The 24295-nt window shown below is 38.8% G+C and overlaps 1 protein-coding gene and 1 pseudogene across 1 annotated transcript in view; both read left to right on the top strand.

Moving 5' to 3' along the window:
• Nucleotides 1-24295, top strand: part of LOC105311391 (complement factor H-like) — a gene marked incomplete at its 3' end in the record, with an annotated part of 48264 nt that overhangs the window by 9705 nt on the left and 14264 nt on the right. Inside the window, exons 4-10 of the mRNA XM_023527074.1 lie at nucleotides 10152-10334; nucleotides 10745-10940; nucleotides 16719-16895; nucleotides 18856-19145; nucleotides 20128-20304; nucleotides 21934-22116; nucleotides 23477-23749. Coding sequence (XP_023382842.1) covers nucleotides 10152-10334; nucleotides 10745-10940; nucleotides 16719-16895; nucleotides 18856-19145; nucleotides 20128-20304; nucleotides 21934-22116; nucleotides 23477-23749 — 1479 coding nt within the window. The remainder of the gene's footprint in view (nucleotides 1-10151; nucleotides 10335-10744; nucleotides 10941-16718; nucleotides 16896-18855; nucleotides 19146-20127; nucleotides 20305-21933; nucleotides 22117-23476; nucleotides 23750-24295) is intronic.
• On the top strand, nucleotides 27-150 carry LOC111735580 (annotated as a pseudogene).

Here is a 24295-nt window from a genome sequence, read left to right on the forward strand (position 1 = left end):
CTCCTTGGTTTAAGGATGCTACAATAGTCTACGGCCACGTCACCTTGAACAAGCCCGATCCCATCTGAATTTGGAAGCTAAGCAGGGTTGGGCCTGGTTAGTACTTGGATAGGAGAAGACCCCCCCCTAGGAAGACAGGTGCTGTAGGCGTAAAAAATAAAGATAGAGGACTGTAAGCTGACAAGGTTCTTGCAATCTGTGAGGTCAACTAAAGGTTGCCTCTCCTAAAAATACAATGCTATAATAAGTTAGATAATAAATAACAAATTAATTAAAGGAAAAAATATCTTCATTTTACTGGATATTAAGTTGTAAATTAAAAAATTTCACCATCAATTACGCAGTATTTCTACCACAGGGGAAGTCCAGTCTTGTGGCCCACGTCCTTCGCTCCTCAATGGGGAAGCTAAAAACACACCTAGAGAAGAATATGCACACGGCGAAGTGGTGGGCTATGTCTGCAATCCTCGGTTTCTGATGAAGGGTTCTAACCACATTCAGTGCGTTGATGGTCAATGGACAGACTTGCCCATCTGTGTTGGTAATGTATCCAAAAGCTTAATACTTAGACTTGAGTCAACACTGCATTTATATTCATATATCACATGAATTGTGTTTCAGAGATGAACATGTGTCTGTGACATTTTTGCAGAGGAGGACAGTACATGTGGCACTGTGCCAGTACTTGCCAATGGCTATGCGGTGTCATCTGCCCCTCCCTATCATCATGGAGAATCGGTAGAGTTCAGTTGCACAGAAACATTTGTAATGATTGGACGCAGCTCAGTTACGTGTGTTAGGGGAATGTGGACCCAACTTCCTCAGTGTGTGGGTGAGAATACACTTTTCAACTTGACATTCAATAAAAATTCAACATTTGTATTGTAAAAAACTATATTTGCAACCATATTTTTTTGAAATTTACAGATATTCTTAAAAATATTCGGTCGTAAGTTACAGCGAATTGAAACATCTGTTGTTTGTTGTTCAATACGTGTCTACAGAGGAAAAACAGAAGCTAGCAATAGAATTTTACGGATCTGTTCTGATATTAACATTGTTTATCTTTATATGTGTGAAACTAAATTTACTTATACATATGACCAAAATTTCTTCCTCAGTGTTTATTTTGTATCTCCTTCAAGACTAGGTTTTCATTCTTCACGAGAGGTTTATTTTCTGAAAAAATTATTTACAAAACACTACCTAGGACCTGCACTGACATTTCAGCAAACTAAAGAAGGATTTCCATCTGCATCGAATTTTTGAAACACGTAGCTATATGAAAAACCTTCTGTTGTCTACATGTAACTCATAGTGGAGCCAGCAAAGATTTATTATGGCATTATAGTATGATGGGATTACAGGATGATCTGGTGCATAAACTAGCTTCTAAGTATTCTAGGAGTATCTATACAAAATAGCTCATGACTTAAACATCCGTCTTCTTCTTCTGTTTTTGGTGGTCATGCAAAAGTTCTGCTTAAATTTTCACATTCTATATATTACATCTTAGATCAACTTTGATCTTTATCTTACATCAATGTTATCGAAAACATCATTAAACAGGCAACTTCATATATTCTATTTCCACAGAGAATTGTTTTTATTTTAACATTTTAAGATTGTGGGTTAAATATAATGTAGAGAAACAAATGGATGTGAACATTTGCACAATTTCCAATGGGACCAAGTTTAGTCGTGTGATAACTCTTCACTACACAGATCAAAGTGCACCTCTATGCTCTTCCGATCCCCAAAGGAAAAAATGTCTTTACGATGGATATTTTTACGATGGATATTTTCTCTAAAATTTCAAGACGGGACATAGGCCTACGTCCATACGTAATAGCCCATCTCAGGCCGTATGATCAGGAATGGCTTCGTTGGTGGAATTCATAGGCATACATTCTAATTTCATGATACTATTGACTCTATCGCTGGTATTTTTTGTAGTAGTTACTTGAATTCTTATAATTAGTGTTTTCAGGGAATATTTTTATTTTATAGCAACAGCTGAACTTGCGATGTGTAAATTTCCAAGATCAATTGTAATTGAGGCACACCTCTCCGATAAGATTAATTATGGCCATAATATGAACGTAAGTTACACATGTAAAGGAAAATCAAAACAAAAATATTCAGTCTGCATAAATGGAAGATGGGATCCCGAAATAACCTGCACAGGTAAGCTCTTGTGTATAACATTTTCAAAATTAATTAAGTCCTTTTTTCTCGTGAAAGGAGTCTCTTTGCGTCTTTAACTTTTTTTAACTCATCGTTACAAGTAATTTTAAAATCGGAAGGTAATTTAGAAAATGACCAAAACACTGTTTCTAAATATTAATTGTCATGTGCATTAGTCAGCTATAAAACAAACCACCCAGAAATGTGGTGGCCTTAAATTGACATCTGGATAGTAGGTATGCTGGTCACTGCTGGAACACCATCGCTTCTAATTTCTTATATTACAAATGTGCCTCTGCCTGTGCCTATAACTATTATGTATTTATCTAACTATCGATGAATGTGTCTGTCTCTGTAGGTATCAATCTACGGATGTATCTGTTGAGTCATCTATTTGTTTATCTCCATCTGTCTTGGAAATTCTGAGTCACGTTGTCACCACCGGTTCCAATAACACGGGGTTCACTGTCTTTTCCACTTTCCATAACTTTATTTCTCTTCTCCAACAGTAGGGCACCTTGGCTCACTTTCCTCGATGTTTTTACCAATTCCCAAGGGCCTAGAATATGCAGGAATGAATAATATGTCCAGGTGTGGAGTACACGTGTTTGTCGATATTTTCTTCTAGAAGCTTTATAGTTTTACATTTATATTTAGGTGTATCTGCCACGTTAAATTAATTTTGAGTATGGTGTAAAATAAGAGACGACGCTCTTTTTTGTATGTAGAGAACCAGCAGTTCTAGGACTGTGGGTGGGAAAGACTGGAATGGAAATCAATCGACTGTGGAAATGATGACTTATTTTGGGCCCTCTATTCGTGCATTTATCGATGCTTCTCCCCACACATGGCCTTAATAATTATAGCTTTATAGTTAATCTCCAAATCTGGTATGTTTTCTCCAGTTACGTTCTTGTGAGGATTTTCCTCTAATTGCAATGCATTCGATCATGGTTTTCTGTAAGAAAAAATGTGATCTCCATCTTTATTCAGAGCCTGCTTTGGAGTGAGTGATTCAGGCAGAGTGTCCTAATATTCGAATTCATTATCATAGACTTTACATAAATTATGCAAGATGGGTCACAGAAAGAATAAAAGGAAGAATCTACAGAGAAGGCCTGGAGAATAGAAACCAAATGTGATATGTTAAGTGCTAAACAAGCTGAAAAGTATGACATATTTAAACATAGAACACGGCGCTATAATTTGATCTTTTAGAATCTGTTATTACTGACATTTTAATTTAGTGAACTGTCCTTTTATTACTTTTAACTTATGATTTTTCATCAAGGAATTTAATTTTAATACTTTTAGAAGTACAAAGATGTCCACCTCCACCTCAGATTCCCAGAGCTCGAAGTATGACAACTACAGTGAATTATCGAGATGGAGACAAAATATCTATTCTTTGTCAAGAAAATGCTCAAATTCAGGGAGGAGAAGAAATCGTGTGCAAAAATGGGGCATGGCAGTCAGTCCCACACTGTGTCGGTCAGTAGCACGGAACTTGCCTTTTAGCCTTCTCTCCAGGAGGGTCAGAGTCCTCTGTCCTTTCTCTGTTCCTGTTCCGCTCACCGTGAAACAGCAAGTCACTATCTAGGTCCACAGCTCAATCATAATTCTTCCACTCTGAGTGTGAAACGAACACAGACAAAAACTTTGGGTTACCGTGTAATTATCAGATACAGTTTTTGTTTATGCACATTTTACTCCTCAAGTGTACTAGGGAGACATGTATTCTTGCAAATTTCAGATACTTTTTAGTTTTCAAATCATTTAATTTGTTCAAGTTCTCCTTGTTCCAATATGCGGAACAGTGTTCGATTTCATTTTTCGATTTAAACGTTATCTTTGTGATTGATCCTTTGATCTCTGTTCTACATCTAGAAAAATATCCATGTTCTCAACCACCTCACATAGAACATGGAACCGTTAATGTATCTAGATCTTCGGAAGAAAGGAATGGAACATCTGAACCCAAGCCTTATGCACATGGCACCAAATTAAGTTACATCTGTGAAGATGGTTTCCGGCTATCTGAAGAAGATGGTATAACATGCAACATGGGAAAATGGAGTTCTCCGCCTCAGTGTGTAGGTAAGGACCCCAGGCAAACTAGAATTCTGTTTTTGGTACAATTCATTCAAGTAGTCAATCGTCATCAAAGTCATGACACGTAACCCTTTAGATTTCTAAATATATAAAACCATTTATGTGTATGCAGTAATGTAGCATTCACATATTACATATTTACCAAACAATTTTTGCATAATCAAATCGAGCCTATTCGTGCTAATTTCATTGGTCCAATGAAATCACTTAATTCTGGCATTTTGGGGATACTAAAACTGAGTGTACAGTTAAATTAAATCAACCTGTTCACATAGGTACACCAGCGGGTATTCCTACGTATCTGTATAAGTTGTAGTAGATGCTCTGCCACTAGGTTTTTAAACGCCTATGTTCTTCTTCCAGTATCCGTTCTGATTTCTTATAAAATCTGGTACTCTTCTTAAGATGATTAATTCTGAATGTGTTTCCTTTTATTATCCATGATTGCTTATAGAAGCATTGCTAGCTCCATTCATGAAGATATTGACATTCTTAGTTTCAAGTTCTTGGTCAGGTTGATGTGGACACACACCACACGGTGGCTTTAGGAAGCTTTTGTGTTCCTTCTCTGTTGTGTGATGCTGGCTTCTGTGCGATCATTTTGTTTCAAATAAAAGTACCAAATATGACAATTGGTACATAAAATCAGTTTCAAAGTTATTGAAGTATACTGTTTTTCTTTCTTTCTTTCTTTCTTTCTTTCTTTCTTTCTTTCTTTCTTTCTTTCTTTCTTTCTTTCTTTCTTTCTTTCTTTCTTTCTTTCTTTTCTCTCTCTCTCTCTCTCTTTCTTTCTCTCTCTCTCTCTTTATTTTTTAGGACTTCCTTGCGGACCACCACCTTCAATTTCAAATGGCTCTGTACCTAATCATATCAGCAGTTATGAATTTGGCGAAGTAGCTGAGTACCGCTGTTTCACAGGTTTTGACATGGAAGGACCTGCATCTATAAAATGCTTGGGAGGAAAATGGTCCCATCCACCAGACTGCACAAGTACAGTGTATTCAATTCTATTCTAAGGCTGACAGATCTCTTTAATTCCGAGCGTTACTGATACAAATATGAAACTAAGTGGTAATTTGAGAATTCAACAAAGTATCTCTGGAATGTTCTGGATTCTGGTAGAGAATCGATAGCCCTAATAATAAGAAAAATTTGGCAACATGAGCAAGATTATTTTATTTTGCCTCCCGGAGACGAATTATTTCATTTCGACGTCAGCTTGTCTGTCTGTACTTTCGACGTGCTCAGATGCACATTCTCAGACTTTTTCTCTCTGATTCTCCATCGCAGTTGGCCCACGCTCATCGGTGTCATCACCATTCAATTTACACTTAGTTTATCTCCTTATAAAGATATAATTTTCTAATATATTTGGCATAATTATGGAAATAGATTTTTGACAAGCAAAAATTAGAAATACGTAGATAATATCGGTAGACTCTATGGGCAAATAGGAATGTGAATATGAGAAGTTTGGTCTCAAGCATCACCTGTGTCCATATCTCTTCAGATTTTAATATCACCATTCCCATGTTATGCTTTCAAGAAATGTAGATTCAGTCAATTTAATTAAGTCAAGACTGCTAGTTGTAAGAAAAATATTGTACAGTAGCATCATGGTTTGATATGTACCTATTACTCTAGGATGAGATATTGGCCATTATGTATCTTTAAATATTTATTGAACAAATGCATAATATTTTTCCTTTCAGAAGCAGTATGTCCTGCCCCGCCCAGTTTCGACAAAGCCATCCGTGTAGGTCCGCAGAAGAAGAGGTTCTATAAGTCAGGAGAAGAAGTGATTTATAGATGTGAGCAATATTACCAAATGGAAGGACCCAAAACTATACAGTGTCTTAAGGGAAGATGGATAGGAAGGCCAACATGCAGAGGTACTTGGATAAAATTTCAAAATGTATTTATAAAGACATATTAAGTACTATAACAAAATGGCCTCCAGCGTCATGAAGAAATGGATTATGCCTTAGGCCGGGTCAACAAGGTGTCCGCAATCACGTGAGACATGGAACGTGGACCGGGTGGTGAACACAGGGCCCCGTGGTTCTCAAACTGTGGCCCGGGCAAGAGCAGCATCAGCATCTTGTGGGAAGTCGTTTCAGATGCAAATGCAAATTCCAGACTCAGAGTCAGAAACTCCGGGTTCGCGACCCTGGTTTAACAATTCCCAGGGGATTCTACGCACCCTTCAGTTTGGGAACCATAGCGATCGCCTGTGATCTTTCAGAGCCACCCGACTCTTATACGCTGCTCTTTGTAGTGTCACGTGAGCCCCCCCAAATCACTGAAGAGTGTCTTTACATGTCACGCCTTGATTTAACTTTGATTTTTCCACGACTCCTTTTGTGCGGTTCTTATGTCATCTTCTTCCTTCAACTACGGTATTCTGAGTACGTTAACTGTTTCTCGTTTTAACTCGTAATAGTTTTTAATAATTTTATTAAGTGGATTGCGGTGACATTGTTTAATAAAATTGTACAATCCAATAATACATCCTCTGGATATTGCACCGCGTGTTCACGCCCCAAATCAAATCTCCTTCTGTCACCATATGTTTGAGCCCCTTGACCCTATCTGCCTCCCCCCATACCCTCCTTCCCTCTGGTCACCATTAAACTGTTGTCTGTCTATGAGGTTTTGTTTCTTGACTTATTCTCTGAGGAAGTGTCTACTTTTGTGGTTATTTTTTAAGGGCCTAATATTACGTTTCGTAAAGAAGTGAAAAAGAAATTCTGATGTCAAATAATCTCTTTGCTATGAGTGTCTCGTGGTTTATAAATTCATTTTGACTTTATGTAATTTATAATATTTATTTTACTAAACTCGAAAGGAAAACCATCCAGAAAAATCATCCTTTTCATTGGCCTAACAAATATCTATTAACCTTTTAGAGAGGAGAGGAGAAAGATTTAAGGTATCAAAGTTTAAATCTTACAAAAATTATCGATTTATGTCCTGTTTTAAATCTTACCTATACATTTATGAAAATTAGCAGTCTTTCATGACAGATTAACTATTGGATTTTGAATCTTTCTGGAAATATATTTGAAATCTCTTTTGTTGATTTACTACTCAAAACAATCATTTGTTACAGATCCATTTTCTTTTTTCTATTCAGATGCTTCCTGTACGAATCCGCCCACAGTGGAAAATGCTAACATACTATACAAGAAGGCCAGGTATCTACATGGTAACACAGTACGTTATGAATGCATCAATTCCTTGCAACTATTTGGGGATGTAGAAGTGACATGTTTAAATGGAACATGGACAGAACCACCTCAGTGCAAAGGTACAGTATCTCATCCCTGCCCCCAATTCGAGAATATATATTAGGGCCAAAATATGTTGATATAAAAACATAGTGAAGTAGTTCCCATGGAATGAAATATTTTAATGCGATTGAAATGGTGGTGCTTAAATCCGATTCTTTTTGGGGACTGAATCGGTAATATGATACATTTATTTAAGAAGACTCTCACGAGATTAGAAAAAGAGTTGCAATCATGGAAAATCCTCCACCTAAAGTATTAAAACAAAACAAAACAAAATAAAACTCAGTGTTTCCTGAGGAAGAAATGTGCTAAAGACCCTTCAGTCTGTGTTGTTGCCAGACCAGTGGAGCTCCAGTTTGGGATGCGGACGAGACAGCGGGTGTGAGTGACAGACGGGGTTGACCCGGGTTTCCTGTGCCTGTGGCTTCACCTTAAAGGCACGACACCGGCTGAGCTCACCCGGGCAATTCCTGCAGGGAAAAAATCAGCTGTGAACTTGTTCACAGGACGCTTTTCATTCAGGGTTTAGAAAACCTCCAAAGGAGAGGTTTTATCAGCCCCCTCTTGGTTTTCTAATAGACTTTGGCCTGGTGTGTGCTTTCCACAAGCTTTTCTTTCAAATCCACCTGCATTTTCAAGTTTGAAGCCAGTGCTGGGGTCTTGTTTGTGTGTCCGCCCGGTTATTTTCAGTCTTTTTCACTGGCGTCTTTAAGCCTCTTACGTTTAGAATCATGATCGGTATGTTGGGCCCAGGTCAGCCATTTTCTGAGTTGTTTTGTGCCTGTTGGCTCTGAGTCTCACTCCCGCAAGATGGATGTGTGTGGGCTGTCACTCCCCACTTGAAGCAACATGTGCAAACTTTACCTCCTCTTAGGCCCACGTACTCTCCCCACATTTGAAACAGAAATATCTTAAGTATTTCCCCTCTCTATTTTAACACATGTCACAGGATTTCATTTTGCACCAATTCGTTAGAAAAAAGGCGCTCTTACTACATTTACCCCTCTTCATATCAAGTCCATTCTTTTCTCTTTCTTCCTAAGGGCGGAGCCGTCCTTCTGCCATTGATTCCTTTCGATTCGAAGGTTCCTTTAGCAATTCTTTAAGGGTAGGTCCGGGGGACATAAATTCTCCCTGTTTTCCTTCTTCTGAGAATAACCATTTCTCATTTTAATTCTAAAGGACAGTGTCACTGGATATGGAATTTGGGGTTGACAGTTATTTTCTCCAGAACTTGAACAACGTCGTCTCTCTCTCTGGTTGCATAGAGTATCGTATAATTTCTATGTAGCTGCTTTGGAGACTTTTTCCTTTTTCTTCAGTTTTCACCATTTGGATTATGATATATCTTGACATGAATTTCTCTGCTTTGATCTTGTTTGAGCTCCCCTCACCCCACGCAACCCCTCCCCTTTTTTAAAAAATATGTGAGTTTATTCCTCATATGCAATTTGGGAAATTTTCAGCTATTATTTTTGGATTTTTTTTTTTCATCTTTTACTTCTTTCTTTTTGCTTTCTAGGTCTCAAATTTTGGCCTTCTTCCCATGGCTCCCTGAAACTCTGTTTATTCAGTTTTTTGTTTTTGTCTATTTTCCAAGTGAGTAATTTATGTCATTCTAACTTAAGCTTATAGGATTAAGTGCAGAGGCATCTTATTCCCTGAGGGCGATGGCCTACCTGGAGGTCGAGGCCCCTGACCGGCTGCCGCTGATCAAGGACGAGGAACGCTGGTCTTAGGCTTCTTCCATGGTGTTTTTCTAGAGCGAGTGGAGTATGGCACAAGATTGTTTCTTTCTTGAAGAGACTGTTCCTTTTCTGGACATTTGCCTACAGCAATTAGGCTCTTCTTGGGACTTTATCTTTTCATAAACTCGGTATCATTTCTGAGTTTCATACTTTGTACCCAGTGGTATGTACAAGGCCAAATGAAACAAACAACTCACTCAGTGTATTTCCTCGAATCTCAAGGTCTATAACCAGATCGACTTCTTTTCTGCATCTTTCACAATCTCTTCTGTTGTTTTTTATGATATGTTCAGGATTTTCAGTTATACGTGGCAGAAGGAATAAGCAGAAATGTTTCTTCCTCGTCTTGTCCAGAATAGGAAGTTAGAAAACCTGTTTCACAATATAGAAATTTGTGATATTTTAATTTTATGGAGGGAGTTGTTTTTCTTTTGTAATAAAAATGAAAAGTCAAAAAAACATGGCTAGAGACCCGATAGACCCTGTAGTACATGTAGGTGAGAACAAGAATCTTCCTTTGTTTATCTCTGCCATCTACCAGTCCGGCACACACTCATTAAGAAAACCATTTTGATTAACACTGGAATACTGCAAAGCAGACGTATTTGTTTCTGTTTTATAGATGCCTTCAGATTTGGTGAGAAAGGTCTTAGTGTTTGACTCTCAATTTAAGAGATTAAAATTTCTTCCATTAACATTTTGTCAGAAAACCAAAGTCTTAATATTAGGTATTGTGCTATGTTTTTATTTGTTTTACTTTAACCTGTGTCCTTCTGTGATCTCTCTACAAATCAAATAACATGTTTTTTAGACTCTGCAGGAAAATGTGGGCCCGCACCATCTATTGACAATGGAGACATCACCACATTCTCGGTGGCGGAGTACCCTCCGGGGTCGTCCGTTGAGTACCAGTGCCAGAACTTGTATGAGCTTCGGGGAAACAAGAAAATCACATGTACAAATGGACAGTGGTCAGAACCACCAAAATGCATAGGTAAGGACGTTAACATTTTCATGGATCCTGGGAAAATCAGTGTAACGACTGTGATGTTTTGCATTCTATCGAATGCTTGACTACCAAGCAGTAATATATGAGGAGATGTCATTTGAAAGATTCTTAGCAAGCAACAACAGCAACCAAAGATTTTTTCGTGAAAGCTTTCAGATGATCACTGACATTAGGAATCTTTGATTATCACACATTAAACACAGTTCCTCATTTTTACATCATGAAGAGTGTAGAATGACTTAAATGCACATGATGGATAATCACTGAGTTGTTTTGGAAAAGGTTCTGAGACTGAAATTTTGGACACATAGAAGAGTCTATGTGAAAGTGTGAAATTCTGTGGAAAATATTTGTATACGACTTAATGTTTTATGTTCTTTTTTTTTTACCTTCAGATGCATGTGTAATATCACAAGAAATGATGGAATTACATAAGATACAGTTAAGATGGGAAGATAAGAAAAAGTATTATTCTAAAACAGATGATACTGTTGAATTTATGTGTAAATATGGATTTCGTGAAGTATCACCTCATCGTGCATTTCGAGTCACCTGTCGTGAAGGGAAAATGGAGTATCCCACTTGTGCATAGTGAAAATGCGGCCATAAAATTACCATATGCACATTCGTTTAGAGCTTTGAAGTCAATTCTTCTCAATTTATATTTTTTAAGCATTGAAAAATCAGACTTTTTAGTCGTGAATCAGAGTCCGTGTGAAACATTATGTAGAAGATGTGATTATAATCTGAGAGACTGAGAAATCACTCTTACAAGCATCTCATTAAAACCTGACAGACCATAATGCTGCGTGTTTTATTCATGAATCATCTATGGCCAGCAATTAGATACAATCTGTTTCATGCCCGTCTCCATCTACCATTCTCCTGACTCTCTCAAAGCTTCCCCATAACTTCTGACATGCTCTGACACTCTGATTTCAGAGGAAATAAAAAAAAACGTTTGTCTGCATCTTCAAAATAATATCACTTACAAGCACGTAAAAGCCAAACTACGTCAAACGTATGTGAGCCATACGATGTGAGAGCTTATTACTTAGTTTTGGTTATCTCTCAGTAGCTAACTATACCCCCAAAATGATGAAATGCATCATCTACAAGACGTCTACGTAGCACACATCATAATTCAAAGAATTTATAAGGAGGAATTGGAATCTAATTGGGTGCATAATTATTATGACACTGATCAAAATACAACATCATGTATAAGCACACACACGTCCACAATATGCTTTGAACACTGAATAAACGTTTATAGAACAGAGTTTGGCAGAAAGTACAATAAAACACTTACCGGAACTAGATTTGAATTTAGAGCTAATTGGGGTAAGAGTTTGCATCGAATTCTTTTGTATTTACTTAGGTCGTCCCATTTTCCTGTCGTTAACGTGTATCGCCTTTGAACTGTGCTATAAAAAAAATACGTACAGAATTAAGACAATACACGTCAGAACTCTAAAGAACCCTTTCATGATGATGTTCATATGCAGTAGTGTTTTTATGATGATGTCGGTCAAAAGGGTTTTGGAAACATTCAAACGTAAGTCTGAAATGTGATTTTTATGCTTGTACGTTTCAAACACATAATACAAATCGGTCGATTTAATTTCTACAAAAACATGAAAAGTTGATGATGAAAATAAATATATAAATAATTCAGCTAAAAATTTAAAGTGAGACCTTGTTACTTCGTATCAAATCGAATCAGGTGACATTCTTAGAAAGAGAAACCTGGCTGTCACCAAAAGCCAGTCCATGTAAACCTGACTCGGTGGGGACAGCCAGTTTTCTCACATATGGAGGAACAATGTTATAACTGGCAAGTTTCTTTGCTATTAATGTTAACATTTGCGTATTGACTATCTTTCTAAAACTTTTCACCGCATCGTTGTGGCATCTATGATACTTGCCTATGATCAATTATATTGTTGGCTGCAAAAGAGTTATTTGTAAGATAAATTCTATCATTGTTCTGCACGTGTCGACTAATTCTTGCGTAAAGACGAGTGTCAGTTTACCAACTCTGCTTAAAGTTTCACCTAAAAAGATTTGGTAAATACTTCTTTTTGTCCTTTAATTTCTAACTTTTGAAGTAGAGACTTGTAAGTGACTATCCATGATGACTTTCAAGAGTTCTTTCTCTCTATTTTTCAACTTGTGTGTGTATCAGCATGGATTCATGAATTTTTATTTATTCAATTTGTCACGATCAGTTTCATTCATGATTCTATTAGAAGGTCAAGGGACCTCAAATTTGACTTCTCGAAGGTGGGTGCCTCTTGCAACTGGCTTCTCATTGCTCCTGAGATCTGCCCACTGGTCTCTGAGCATTTCTCTCCCCTTGGGCACAGCTCGATATTCCAGACTCACCGAGCGCTTCTCCTGCCCAACACCCACACCCGTACATCTTGCCAAGAATGTCCGATTTTTTCAAAAGAAATCAGAGAACAGTGTTGAGAACCCAAGAATTGCGTGCTGTTGCTGCTCGATGGGAGTGTTCAGTAGTGTTGAAATGTTTCTACTTCCAGGGTCTTTTGGTGTCAGATCTTTGAAATAGAAACGAAATTTAAAATTCATTAGCTCCTATCAGATGATACAGTTCGAGTTTAATAATGCAGGGTTGAAAAAACAGCGCGGTACGTTTTCCCTTTTCTCTCGACTTCTAAAATCTCATATTTCAATTTTCATGAAGATGACCTGGAAAGTATAATGCACACACCACTATTTGCAGCCGAAGTCCTGCATGAAGCCTACGATGCCTTCGCATTTATTTTGTTCCCGGCTGTTGGACACTGGGACCAAAGCACGCTCCTCCAAAGTGACTTGAAATCATTTGTATCTCTGGTTGGCTTGCTTACCATTAAATTAATAGAGTTTTACTTTTAGGTGCATTGGTATCTTTTTCAATTTTAGATTTTGCTGCTGCTCCCACTTCTAATCTAATCTGTTAAAAAGTGAAGAACACAAACATGTTTTAAATGTCCAAGTGATATGAGAAGGGACCATGTGGGGTAGTCTCCTTATATCACACTGTTCCCTCGTTTCATAAAGTTATAATTTCATTAGCTGCCGACATTCCTCTAGCGTTCATTCGTCTGTGTTGTATAGAGAGGGAAGGTTATTTTACATGTTTATCCACACCTTGCTGTTTTCATTTTAGGACGTGTCTCACTGAGACCATTCTGGTATTTTACTAATACGGTAATGAACGACATGGTGAATATGCTTATGTGAACATATTGTCAGCATAAAATGCTAGAAGTGAAATGAATGGACATCAGGCAGTTTCACAGCTATTTCTACTTCTCTTTCCTAGGGGCCTGTAGGTAATTCTGTACTATTCTAAAGGACCTGCTTTTCCTTGGTCTTGCCAACTGCGGGAGTTGTCAACCTTTTAGATCTGTTTCCTGTTTGGTAAATAATAAATGTTACCTCTGTGTAATTTCAATGTATATCTTTTATGATAAATGTGCTGATTTGTATTTAAGATACCTAAGGACCGTTTGTTTTGGATTTCTTTTCTCTTAATATTCTGATTGAAATAGTAGCCTCACTTCTCTTGTTACTGTCTTTGTTTAGGAATAATAAGATTATCACTTTGCAATTCACATTTCTGTGATATGAATTAAACCTGCTTTCCGAGATGTCATTTGGCTTCGAGTTCGCGTTAATTTTTCTAGGCAGGAAATTTAATTGTGCGCTCTTAAAACTATTACTCATTGCCATTCACTCAGATTCTGAGTCGTAGTTTTAAATGTTCTGTTCTTAACGAATGAACTCACAGCTTTTTAAATTATTATCAGTAAATGCGTTGGGGTGACATTGGTTAATAACATGACCTAGGTTTCAAGCGTACAATTCAACAATACGTCACCTGTGTATTGCATTGCGTGATCATCACCCGAAGTCTCCCCTTCAGTCACCATTTATTTGACCCCCTCGACCCTTCTCTGCCTTCTCCCCAAACCCTCTTTCCCTCTGCTAACCGTTAAACTGTTGTCTGTCTATGAGTTTTTGTTTGTTTGGTTCGTTCGTTTGTTGTTTTCAGTTTTATATGCCATATATGGGTGAATTCATATGGTTGTCAACTGTTTCTGACTTATTTCACTCAGCAAGACAATCTCAAGATCCATCCATGTCGTCGCAAACGGCAGTATTTCATCTTGTGGCTATTATTCCATTGTACATATGTGCCACATCTATGGAACACACTATAGAGATTCCTCAAAAAATGAAGGATAGAAGGACTATATGACCCAGCAATTCTTCTTCTGGGTATGTACCCCCAACATTTCAAAACGTTTCCCCATTTGTTTTGTACTGAATGCATGGAGTTTCTTTTCCGACTTGGAGAGCTCTGAAAAGCAAGAGGGCATGGGAGTATGGACATCTTCTCTCTTTCTGAATGAGTCTCCAGTTGAGTAGCAGTATTTATGAAATACGTCGTCTTTTTCCTAGTCCTTTGAAATGTGATGTTATTCGTAGAACCATTGCTTTGTGCACGTGACTACAGATTTCCATACTTTCTCGTCTTATCCGCTTTCTACCTGTCCACTCTTATGCCAGCACCAACTGTGCCATTCATCGTAAAGGCTTCTTAGCTATAACATGCAGCGGGCCTAGCCGTCATTAAGTGTTTCTTTGTTTTTTGAACAAGCTTTTGTGGCGATTGTTCTTTATGTCTAGGAACTTTAGAAAGAACTCGTCTAACTCCGCAGTGCGAGCTGTAGGCACGTGCATCGCCCACTCTGCTTGGCACTGGTGGTCTGTATTTCAGACTATTCTAGAAACAGGAAACTAATCGGCCTTTCTGGCAAAAGTTACGTCAGACTTGCTGAAAGACGAAGGGTAGAAAACTCCACAGGTTGTGGGGGACACACGAGGCATCCTTGGCAGCTACCTGAGCCTACACTGCGTCTCCCGGGTGCTGCCTGACGAACAAGGAAAGAAAGCCCTGCCTCAGAGTCAGGGAGCCATCTTGGACTCTTTCCTGCAAGTGAGTCACATGCAGCCCTTAAAGGTTTACTGTCCTGTGGAGAAATAGCTTTTGGTTTGGCACTGGGCCTGAGCCTGGACTCAAGCCAGGGTTTCCTTTTGTTTACCCAGATCCAAGTGTTCCCTCACCATTTTCTGGGAAACACTCTCTCCCCTCTGAGTCCCATCGGCGCATGAAGCAGGGGATCTGCGTGTGCATGTGTGTTTCTGGACTCCCTCCTCCCCAGGGATCTGTGTTTCTTTGTGACGGTCCCACGTTGTCATGAATGGAGCATCTTCGTCACAAATCTAGATCTCTGGGATTACAGATCGTCCCAATTGTTCCTTTCGAAGACCGCCCTGGCCATTTGTACAGGACTTTGTGAAGCACGTAGTCAATTACTTTGGTCGAGTAAAAGAATTTTTGGCGGTCATGTTCAAAGCATAGATTAATTGAGGAGACGTGACATGTTTATGATGGTATGATGGTAAGTCTTGCAAACCAGAAACATCATGGACTTCTTTTATTTGTCTAGTAAGAATTTTCTCAGCAACGTCTTCCAGATAGCTTATAAATATTTATAGGTATCTTACAAATATTTCGTCCAATGTATTCCTTAATAATTTAATTTTTAAAATATTTTTAAAAGCTTGTGTTCTTTTTATATGTTCCTTATCCAATGTCTGTTCTAGTATAAAAAAAAGTCTTTTTCTATTAGTTCTAGTTGCTCTACCACGCAGTGTCCTTAATAATGTTCTAAATCGCACATTCACATTTTACTCTTTATTTACAACTTTTGTGCCTTTTCCCCCGTGCCTTGGTGAACTCCTTATCACCTGGATTGATTTTCTTTATTATTATGAAACACTTCATTCATTTCCGGTAACTCTCTTGAATTTCACTTTAACAATATTACAATAACTTTTCACACGGTTAGTTCATAGAAGGTTTATGCTTTTGCTTTGGCGTGTCATGATTTTATATTATATCGCTCTATTTGCAAATAGCATATCATTGGGCTTTTTACTTTATCTGATTCTACTTTATCTTCTTCTTCAGTTGCCTAGTTAATTTTCGCTCGATATCGACGTTTAATATTGACTGATGGATTTATACCGTTTCCGGTCCCGTCTGTTAGTCTCACCTCTTCTTCAGTAATCTTTAGACTTTATTCCCACATCCTTTTCCATTTGTCTCATGCTTTTGACGTTTATTTTATATAATTCCCTGGTGATTATTCAATGTTTTTAGTCGTTGGATCCAGGGCTTGTAATTTATACCTTTGGCAATCACAGTAGTTGAACATTAATAGGAATTGAGGGATTTTGCAAAAGTCTTTGAACTTTGATATTTATTAAGTGACTTCACTGAACTAGCTTCATGGTAGTGCACTTAAATTCAGAGTCGCACCTGGTAACTGCTCATGAAGCTGACCGGAAGCCCCAAAGAGCACGCCTGGAACACTCGTGTTGCTGGACGCCTGGGCACACGGAACATGCTGTTAGTCCTCAACGTCCTCCTCACCTGGTGGCTTTCCTGGGCTCACGGTCAAGGTACGTTGAACAGAGATCTGAACACTCCGCTTCCCTCTCATCTGTAATTTCACGCTGGATCTACTCTCATGTGTCTATATTTTGAATGAATCGCCTGGTAGGAATAATCTGCATCATGACCTCTTAATAGAGAATATCTTTATAAGAAAACGAAGGGGAAAAATAAATTATCTGTTCAATTATTCCCTCTGTGCTGATGATGGAGATATGTGTGCATATGCACACACAACTGTAAGTGAAATTTGGGAGCAACGAATATCTTCATAATCTTACGTATGGTGATGGTTTTGCGGATTTATACGTGAAACCTCGTTAGAGTATCTATTTCAAATATATGCCGTTTGCTATGTTTCAATTATACCTTAATAAATCTGTTAAAATAATTAACATAATCGATTTAATAGCTCAATAAAATTAGTGGCAGAAAAAAAGAAATCTCTATTTCAAGGAAATGTAGACTATATTCTTAATTCCCAGCGGAGATGACAATATATTTCAATTAGATTTCTGCGTTCACTGGTCAATGTTGAGTAAATACATAAATAATTTTTATAGTATTACCTCTAGCATATTGTGAGCTGATTGGTTTTCACTTTTAAAGCAATATAGAATCTATATTAATTATCTCTAAATGTAACCATACACAGTAAAGAATTCTATCTTATAACAAATATAATGGGTACTGATATTATCTTTCATTAAAAAGCAATTTATTTTTGTGTAGTCTATCGCCTTTTTTTCATATAGAGAACCTTTAAAATTTTAGTTAAACGATTACGTTTTCCCCTTTCTTTTACCATCTTTATAAAGTCTTCATTACAATATCTTTTAAAGTCTCTTATTTCCCTTTACGATCAGATACTCATTCCCATGGTGAAATGAGAATCCTCCAGTGTGCCTTGGGATACTTCATTGCACCATTGATAAACAGAGCATGCATCACTATGCTTTATTCCTTGGTTTACAAGACGATCTCATTTAAATAAGTTACTGGCATGCTGGGTTTTTATGTTATTTCCGTTTATATTTGGGCAATGTCCTTCGCTAGCCGCCGCCACCACCGCCACCACAGCACGACAAAGCTTCCAGGCCAGGTGAACACCGTATTCTGTCAGTGAACTCTTTCTAAGAGAAGCCTTTGTACTGAACGCCCTGTAACTATGAGTGGCAATGATACTTCTCAAGGAGAAAGCAACCGACTTTGAGGACGAAACGCTTTGTGTGGATAGAAACGTTGTGGATTTTCGTCAGCATGGGTTGAACTATGTCCCTCCAAAACGCGTATGTCGAAGCCTTAAGTCCCAGGGCCTCAGAGTGACATGTGTCTGGAGAGGGGTATTTAGAGAGGTTACTAAGTGAAAAGTCGTTAAGGTGGGCCCTCATCCAATAAAAATGGTGTGTTTATAAGAGGAGGAAATTAAGACACAGACATGTAGAAGGAAGACCTGTGAAGACACAGGAAGATGACAGCCATCTACAAACCAAAGAGAGAGGCCACAGAAAACACCAGCCCTGCCGACACCTCGATTTTGGACTTTTAGCCTCTAGAATTGTGAGAAAATAAAGTTCTGTCATTTAAGCTACATTTTATCACGCTTTGTTATAGATGCCCCAGCAAACGAATACAATTCTACATTTAAAAAGCGGACAGTAACAATCAAAAACTATTTTTCTGTTTTCCACTCGAGGGCTCACATACCTACATCCGTATTTTTAGGGGACATTCATCAGAATTTAGTAATTATATCTTTGTTGTGTCGGTGTTGCTAATGTTTTTTACTTTCCGAATGTTTACGTTCAATTCTTTTCACTAATTCATTGAAAAGGTTAAAACTAGTCAGATATATATATGTATGCATCTACAGTATTAATATGTGTGAGGATATCTGTCCGTATACCTGTCTCATGCAACATGTCGCTTTGACCGGGAAAAGATGGGATGGGGGTGTGGGGGATGCAGGAAAGATCTAAGACTTCTGAAGGGACATCTGCGGAAGACACAGGACAAAGATGCCGGGGAAGCGAATGGAGAAATGCACAGTCTGACCATCTCAACAGAAGGACATTTCTCGGATCTGGGAGGTCGCGACATTTCAGCCACTTTAATTCTCTTCCTCGGCGTTGACATGTTTCCATGTGATTCTAATGTCGAAAAGGGTTCTGGAGAACTCGCACGTCGCGAGCCCCTCGCTGCCTTCGAACTCGTTATAGATCATCCCAGGTCTCGGAGCACTAACACGAGGGGGAAAAGTAAGAGAAATAGGATAATAAATTCATCAACGTGATGATTCAGGTGAAGTAGAATTATTCATTGTCTCTTTCTCTTTTTTTTTCTTTTCTCAAGAAACAACTTGTGATTTTCCAGAAATAAAACACGGAAACATATATGATGAAAACAGATACACACAAGTCTTCCCGGTTGCTATGGGAAAATATTTCTACTACTCCTGTGATTGGAGCTATGTGTCTGCTTCGCAGTCATTCTGGACTCAAATAACCTGTACAGAGCAAGGGTGGTCACCGACACCAAAGTGCCTCAGTGAGTAGAGACCCCGATCCCTCCCTGGACGAATTCTTTGGTGTGTTAGTATGTGAGGGGGGGTCACTGGAGGGGTCGCAGAATCTACACAATGATACCGACAGCCAGCAATGGTAAGATACGGCATGCCTCAGAAATTAAATCAGGAGAAATTAAGATACGAACTTTGTGGAGTGTCGAAATTATTTAATTTTCAATACTAATGGTCAACCATTTTCACTGCTAATATTTAATTTTGACATACTCACACGGTAATTGAGTGAACACAGATTTTCTCAGGAGAGGTCATTCGTATGTGGAATTTCGGTTCAAAATATACTGCAGCATTGGATGTTCGAGAAGCGTTTTATCTATTTTCCTTCTGTGTTTTTCATTAGTCGCATCTTTGTTCTCTAAAAAATTACATCTGTCTCCCTCTCTCGGTGAGGACAGAAAAGTGAAGAAGACAGGATTAGGAAAGAGAAAAACGAAAGATGCCAACCAAGGAGACGAAAGCCATCTCCTCCTCTAGGAAGTAATTTAGACAATCGAATGGAGAAAAAAGTAGCGTGACTCTTTTTTGGTATCCGAAGGAACTTGACAAGTGTAAAATGTTTGAAATATACACTTAGCGATTAACGACATTACATGCTAACTGTTTAACGTGCATGAACCCAATGCCAGATGTTTATTAGTCATTCTTTGGGTTTTCAGGACAGTGCTTTTTCCCTTGGGTGGAAAATGGCCATTCTGCGTCTTCGGGACAAACATACCAGGAAGGTGACACTGTAGAAATTGTCTGTGATCAGGGCTACAGCCTCCCAAATAATCAGAGCACCATTACCTGTGCAGACAGTGGCTGGTCCAGCCCTCCCGAATGCAATTATGTCCGTAAGTAAAATGTTCCCTCTGTTCCTCTACTCTTTTTTATTTTGCGAAAAGAGCAGCATTAAATCTATGCGGTATTACTGTTGTTGCTATAGTACCTTTTTAGTTGTAGGGTTCCAATTCTGTCTAAGTAGTTATGTAAATCTCTGGATAATCGCTAGAATATTATTTTGTCTACTTCCACAGATTAAACGTAGGCAAAATTAGAAAGCATTCTCCAGGAACACAGCGAAAATCTTTGAAAGACATTCACATGTTTAAGTAACATGAACTCAATGTTTATAGTGAAATTATGCAAAGTCAGTTGACGACACCACGAGGATAAAATTAAATTTAACATAGAGCGATACTTAAAATATCACATGTGCAACATCGTGCCGCCAGCAAACCTGTTTACTTGGCATCTACCTTTTTGGGCAAAGATTAACTGTGTATCATCTAAAGACAAAAACAAAGGATCGCTAACATCCCCATTGTCAAAATTTTGTACTTCATACCCCCCCTTTTTTTTTTTTTGATAATATGGAAATTTGATATTTGATAATAAGGGAAACTCTTCTTGAAGAAACCATATGAAAACTGAGGACATATTGGAGCTAAAGTTGAGCTGGAGCTTCTTAGTCTGGGAACCTAAGACGATGACGCGTAAAGCACAGTCAAAGGCCGTACAGGGACAGGCTGTATAGGACAGCTCTGTACCTTCCCGATTGAGCGGCGGGTGTGCTTAGCATTTACTCGTCTACTCAATGTTTCTTACAGTGATGTTAAATCACATTTATTGTGCACCTTTTAGATGACAGTGTGATAACATGCTGGGTGGTCTGAGGCATTTTTTCTAGACGACTTAGGTGTTGCTGGGGGAAACAAAAGAGTTTTCCATGGTTTCAGGCTGCGTTTTTTCCTAGGCCTTTGGCAAGACGGAGAGCGGGTTCTGCGTGGGGCTTTTGTGCGTGTGAATCTCACGGTTCTCCCCAGTGGGAAGGTTCTTATGCCAAGACTGGGAATCGTAAGAAGCCAAAGGAGATCCAAGCCGCTCACAGTCGCGCTGACCCTTCATTTCTTGCTCCTCCAGCCAGTGTGGCTCCTCTGCACAGTCAGTCTTGTTAGACTTGTGTATGGAGTTTGTCCAGAAGCTGTATTTAGGAGAGGGAGGAGGAAGTACTGCTTCTACCCCCTCTTTCTGAAACAGGAAGGGAATATCCCTTTTTTACCTTCTGCCAATTTGTTTCTTTAATTTTTCAAGGAGTTGGTGTTTTTTAAAGTAAAAATCTAAAGAACGATCTTAATGGCGTCCCAAAGGACACAGCAGGAAGCTGTAGGAGACAACAAGGGCACTCCTATGACAATTAACTAGGATTCTGCCTGGCAGTGGCCGTGACAAAAACCATTTTTATACTGGAATATGGCAAAGCGGACATATTTATTTCCGTTTTATGTGTGCTTCAATGTGACATCCGTGGAGGGGTACGAAATGTTGTAATTCTCACTTCGTACGATTAGAATTTCTCTGACGAATCGTTTCCTTTTTCAGACTCACACGAAGCTTCATATTCCATAGTTTGCTGGTTTTGTTCTTCGCTCTGTTTTCTGCGTGATGGTTTGGTCTTTTAATAAATGAAATAATATTTGTAGATCCTGAAGGAAAATGCGGGCCTCCGCCATCTATTGACAATGGCGACATCACCACATTCTCATTAGATTTGTACCCTCCGGGGTCGTCCGTTGAATACCAGTGCCAGTCCTTCTATGAGCTTCGGGGACACAGGACAATAACGTGTATACATGGACAGTGGTCAAAACCACCAAAGTGCTTAGGTAAGGACGTTAATATTTCATGGGTCCTGGGAAAATCAATGTAATGAGTATGATGTTTTGCTGTTCATAATAGAATTTTCATGGATTAACAAACAACCACTATGTTGAATGCTTGACTAGCAAATAGTAATATACGAGGAGATGACATTTGAAATATTCTTAAGCAACAGCAGCAACAAAAGATTCTGTATTATTAGATAACAGAAAAGAATACGTTTATCAAAAAATTATTACATATTTATTTGAGAAAACGAAATAAATAGTTTTCTCTGTTTTCTCAGTTCCACGGTGGGAAAAGCCATTTCGTATTCAGCAGGAGGCCATGGGAACATACTCTTAAAACCTTAACTAGAAAATAAGTCACAGGGAACCTGGATTATAAGTCCACAATGTTTGGGTGACTCTATTTGTAATGCCAAGAAACTTTGAAGAATGATGGATCCCTTTGTATTCTTACAGATGGTGATGATTTTATAGGTTCTTATGACAAACACCATCAAATTATACATTTTAAATATATTCAGTTTACTATATTTGCGTTATGACTTTTAGAAAGCTATTGAGGTCATTAACATCACCATCAATTTAATATTTAACATAATTAGCTATGTATCACAGATGTATCTCCTTTAACATAAAGATAAAATGTATTCTTAATTTCCAGTATAATCCCCATACATTCTAATGTGCTTTCTGAGCCAAGGCCAATGTTGAAAATTTTTCAAATTTTCAAGTCACTTCTATTATTAAGTTTACAAATTCTTCACTATGATTTTTTTGTTTGCCATTTCATTTGATAATGCGGTCCTCTCAAATTCAAGTTATTGGAAATGACACCTGTAATTAAATAGCAGGTATGAGCAGAATGTGTCTCACTGTCGGTTATTCATTTCATACCTTGTTGCATGAGGGGTTTTGTGAATTATTTAATTCGGGCAATTTTATTCACTACCAACAATGACAACTCAAGGAAGCTTCCTAAGTGCCCCAATTGGAAGCACCCTGGCCCCAGTCCCCTCGAGAAGGACGTGGCCATCCGCGGTTGTGGCCAAACTACCAGGGACGCGGAGAAAGGAGCTCGACAAGTGCCTCAAGGGAAGAGACTCGGGGTGTTTGTCAACAGCCCTTAGGGGAACTTCAGGAGCCAAGAAGGTGAGGGCCGTGGGAAGAACAGCAGAGGGGCATATGACGCTGTCATTGCCACAAATGGCCACATCGTGTCCTATGCGATGGCCTTGGAGAAAGCGGATTCGAGAGTGCTGGGGACATAATACATCGGCTGAGAATTGTGGTCGAGGGGACCAGAGATGTCGGGGAGGGACACGAGGCCGGGCTCGCTTAACGCCACTGGCCGAGGGGTAAGGACAGAATCACAACGCCCTCTTCCTTTACTTTCGTGACCTTGACTGTTTTCACGGGAATATCGTGATGACTGTGTTACCCACATATCCTTTTACAGAAATGACATGTGATCCTCCACATATTGCAAATGGTGGCTACGGTCCTAAAAGGATCACATACAGACTCGAGGATGAAGTCACATACTGGTGCAAAGATGGCTTTTATCCCGTGACCCGAGGATCCACGGCCAAATGCACGAGAACCGGCTGGGAGCCGCCTCCACGATGCAGCTGTAAGTTCCAGGCACGTCTTGACCCGCTTCTTAACTCTGAAATTGCTTTCTCTGAAACACGCAAAAATGGAGACCCGGAAGGTCCAAATGTTTGCCTTATGTCAATGCAAAGCAGAGGATTTTCGAGGCTTCTTTGCTTTTACAAAGCAGCCAATGACAAGTCGGAAAAAACCATATCATTGTAAGTGAGAAACCCATTTTTTGGCTCTTCAGTGTTAAACATGTACGTGTGTGTACTTGTCTATTTCTCTCACTAATATAATTGTGATGTCACAACTAAATGATATGATTGTGACAGCGGAACATAAATATTAGGGAAGAATGCCGGCATTTAAGCCCAGGCATATTCGAGGTCGAAGGCCGAGTGGATCTTCCAGTGTGACCCCAGAGAGGGCGCTCTTATCACCATGAAACAGCTGGCTCGTGCATGACAGTCATATACAAAACGATCACGTGTTTATTAATCAGTTTATCGAGACCAAATCAACATACAACATTATGTTACATTCGAGTGTGCCACGCAAGGATTCGATGTTTGTACGTATT

The sequence above is a fragment of the Pteropus vampyrus genome, unplaced genomic scaffold (genome assembly GCF_000151845.1).
Source record: "Pteropus vampyrus isolate Shadow unplaced genomic scaffold, Pvam_2.0 Scaffold1000003706, whole genome shotgun sequence".
In the NCBI taxonomy this organism is placed as follows: Eukaryota; Metazoa; Chordata; class Mammalia; order Chiroptera; family Pteropodidae; genus Pteropus; species Pteropus vampyrus.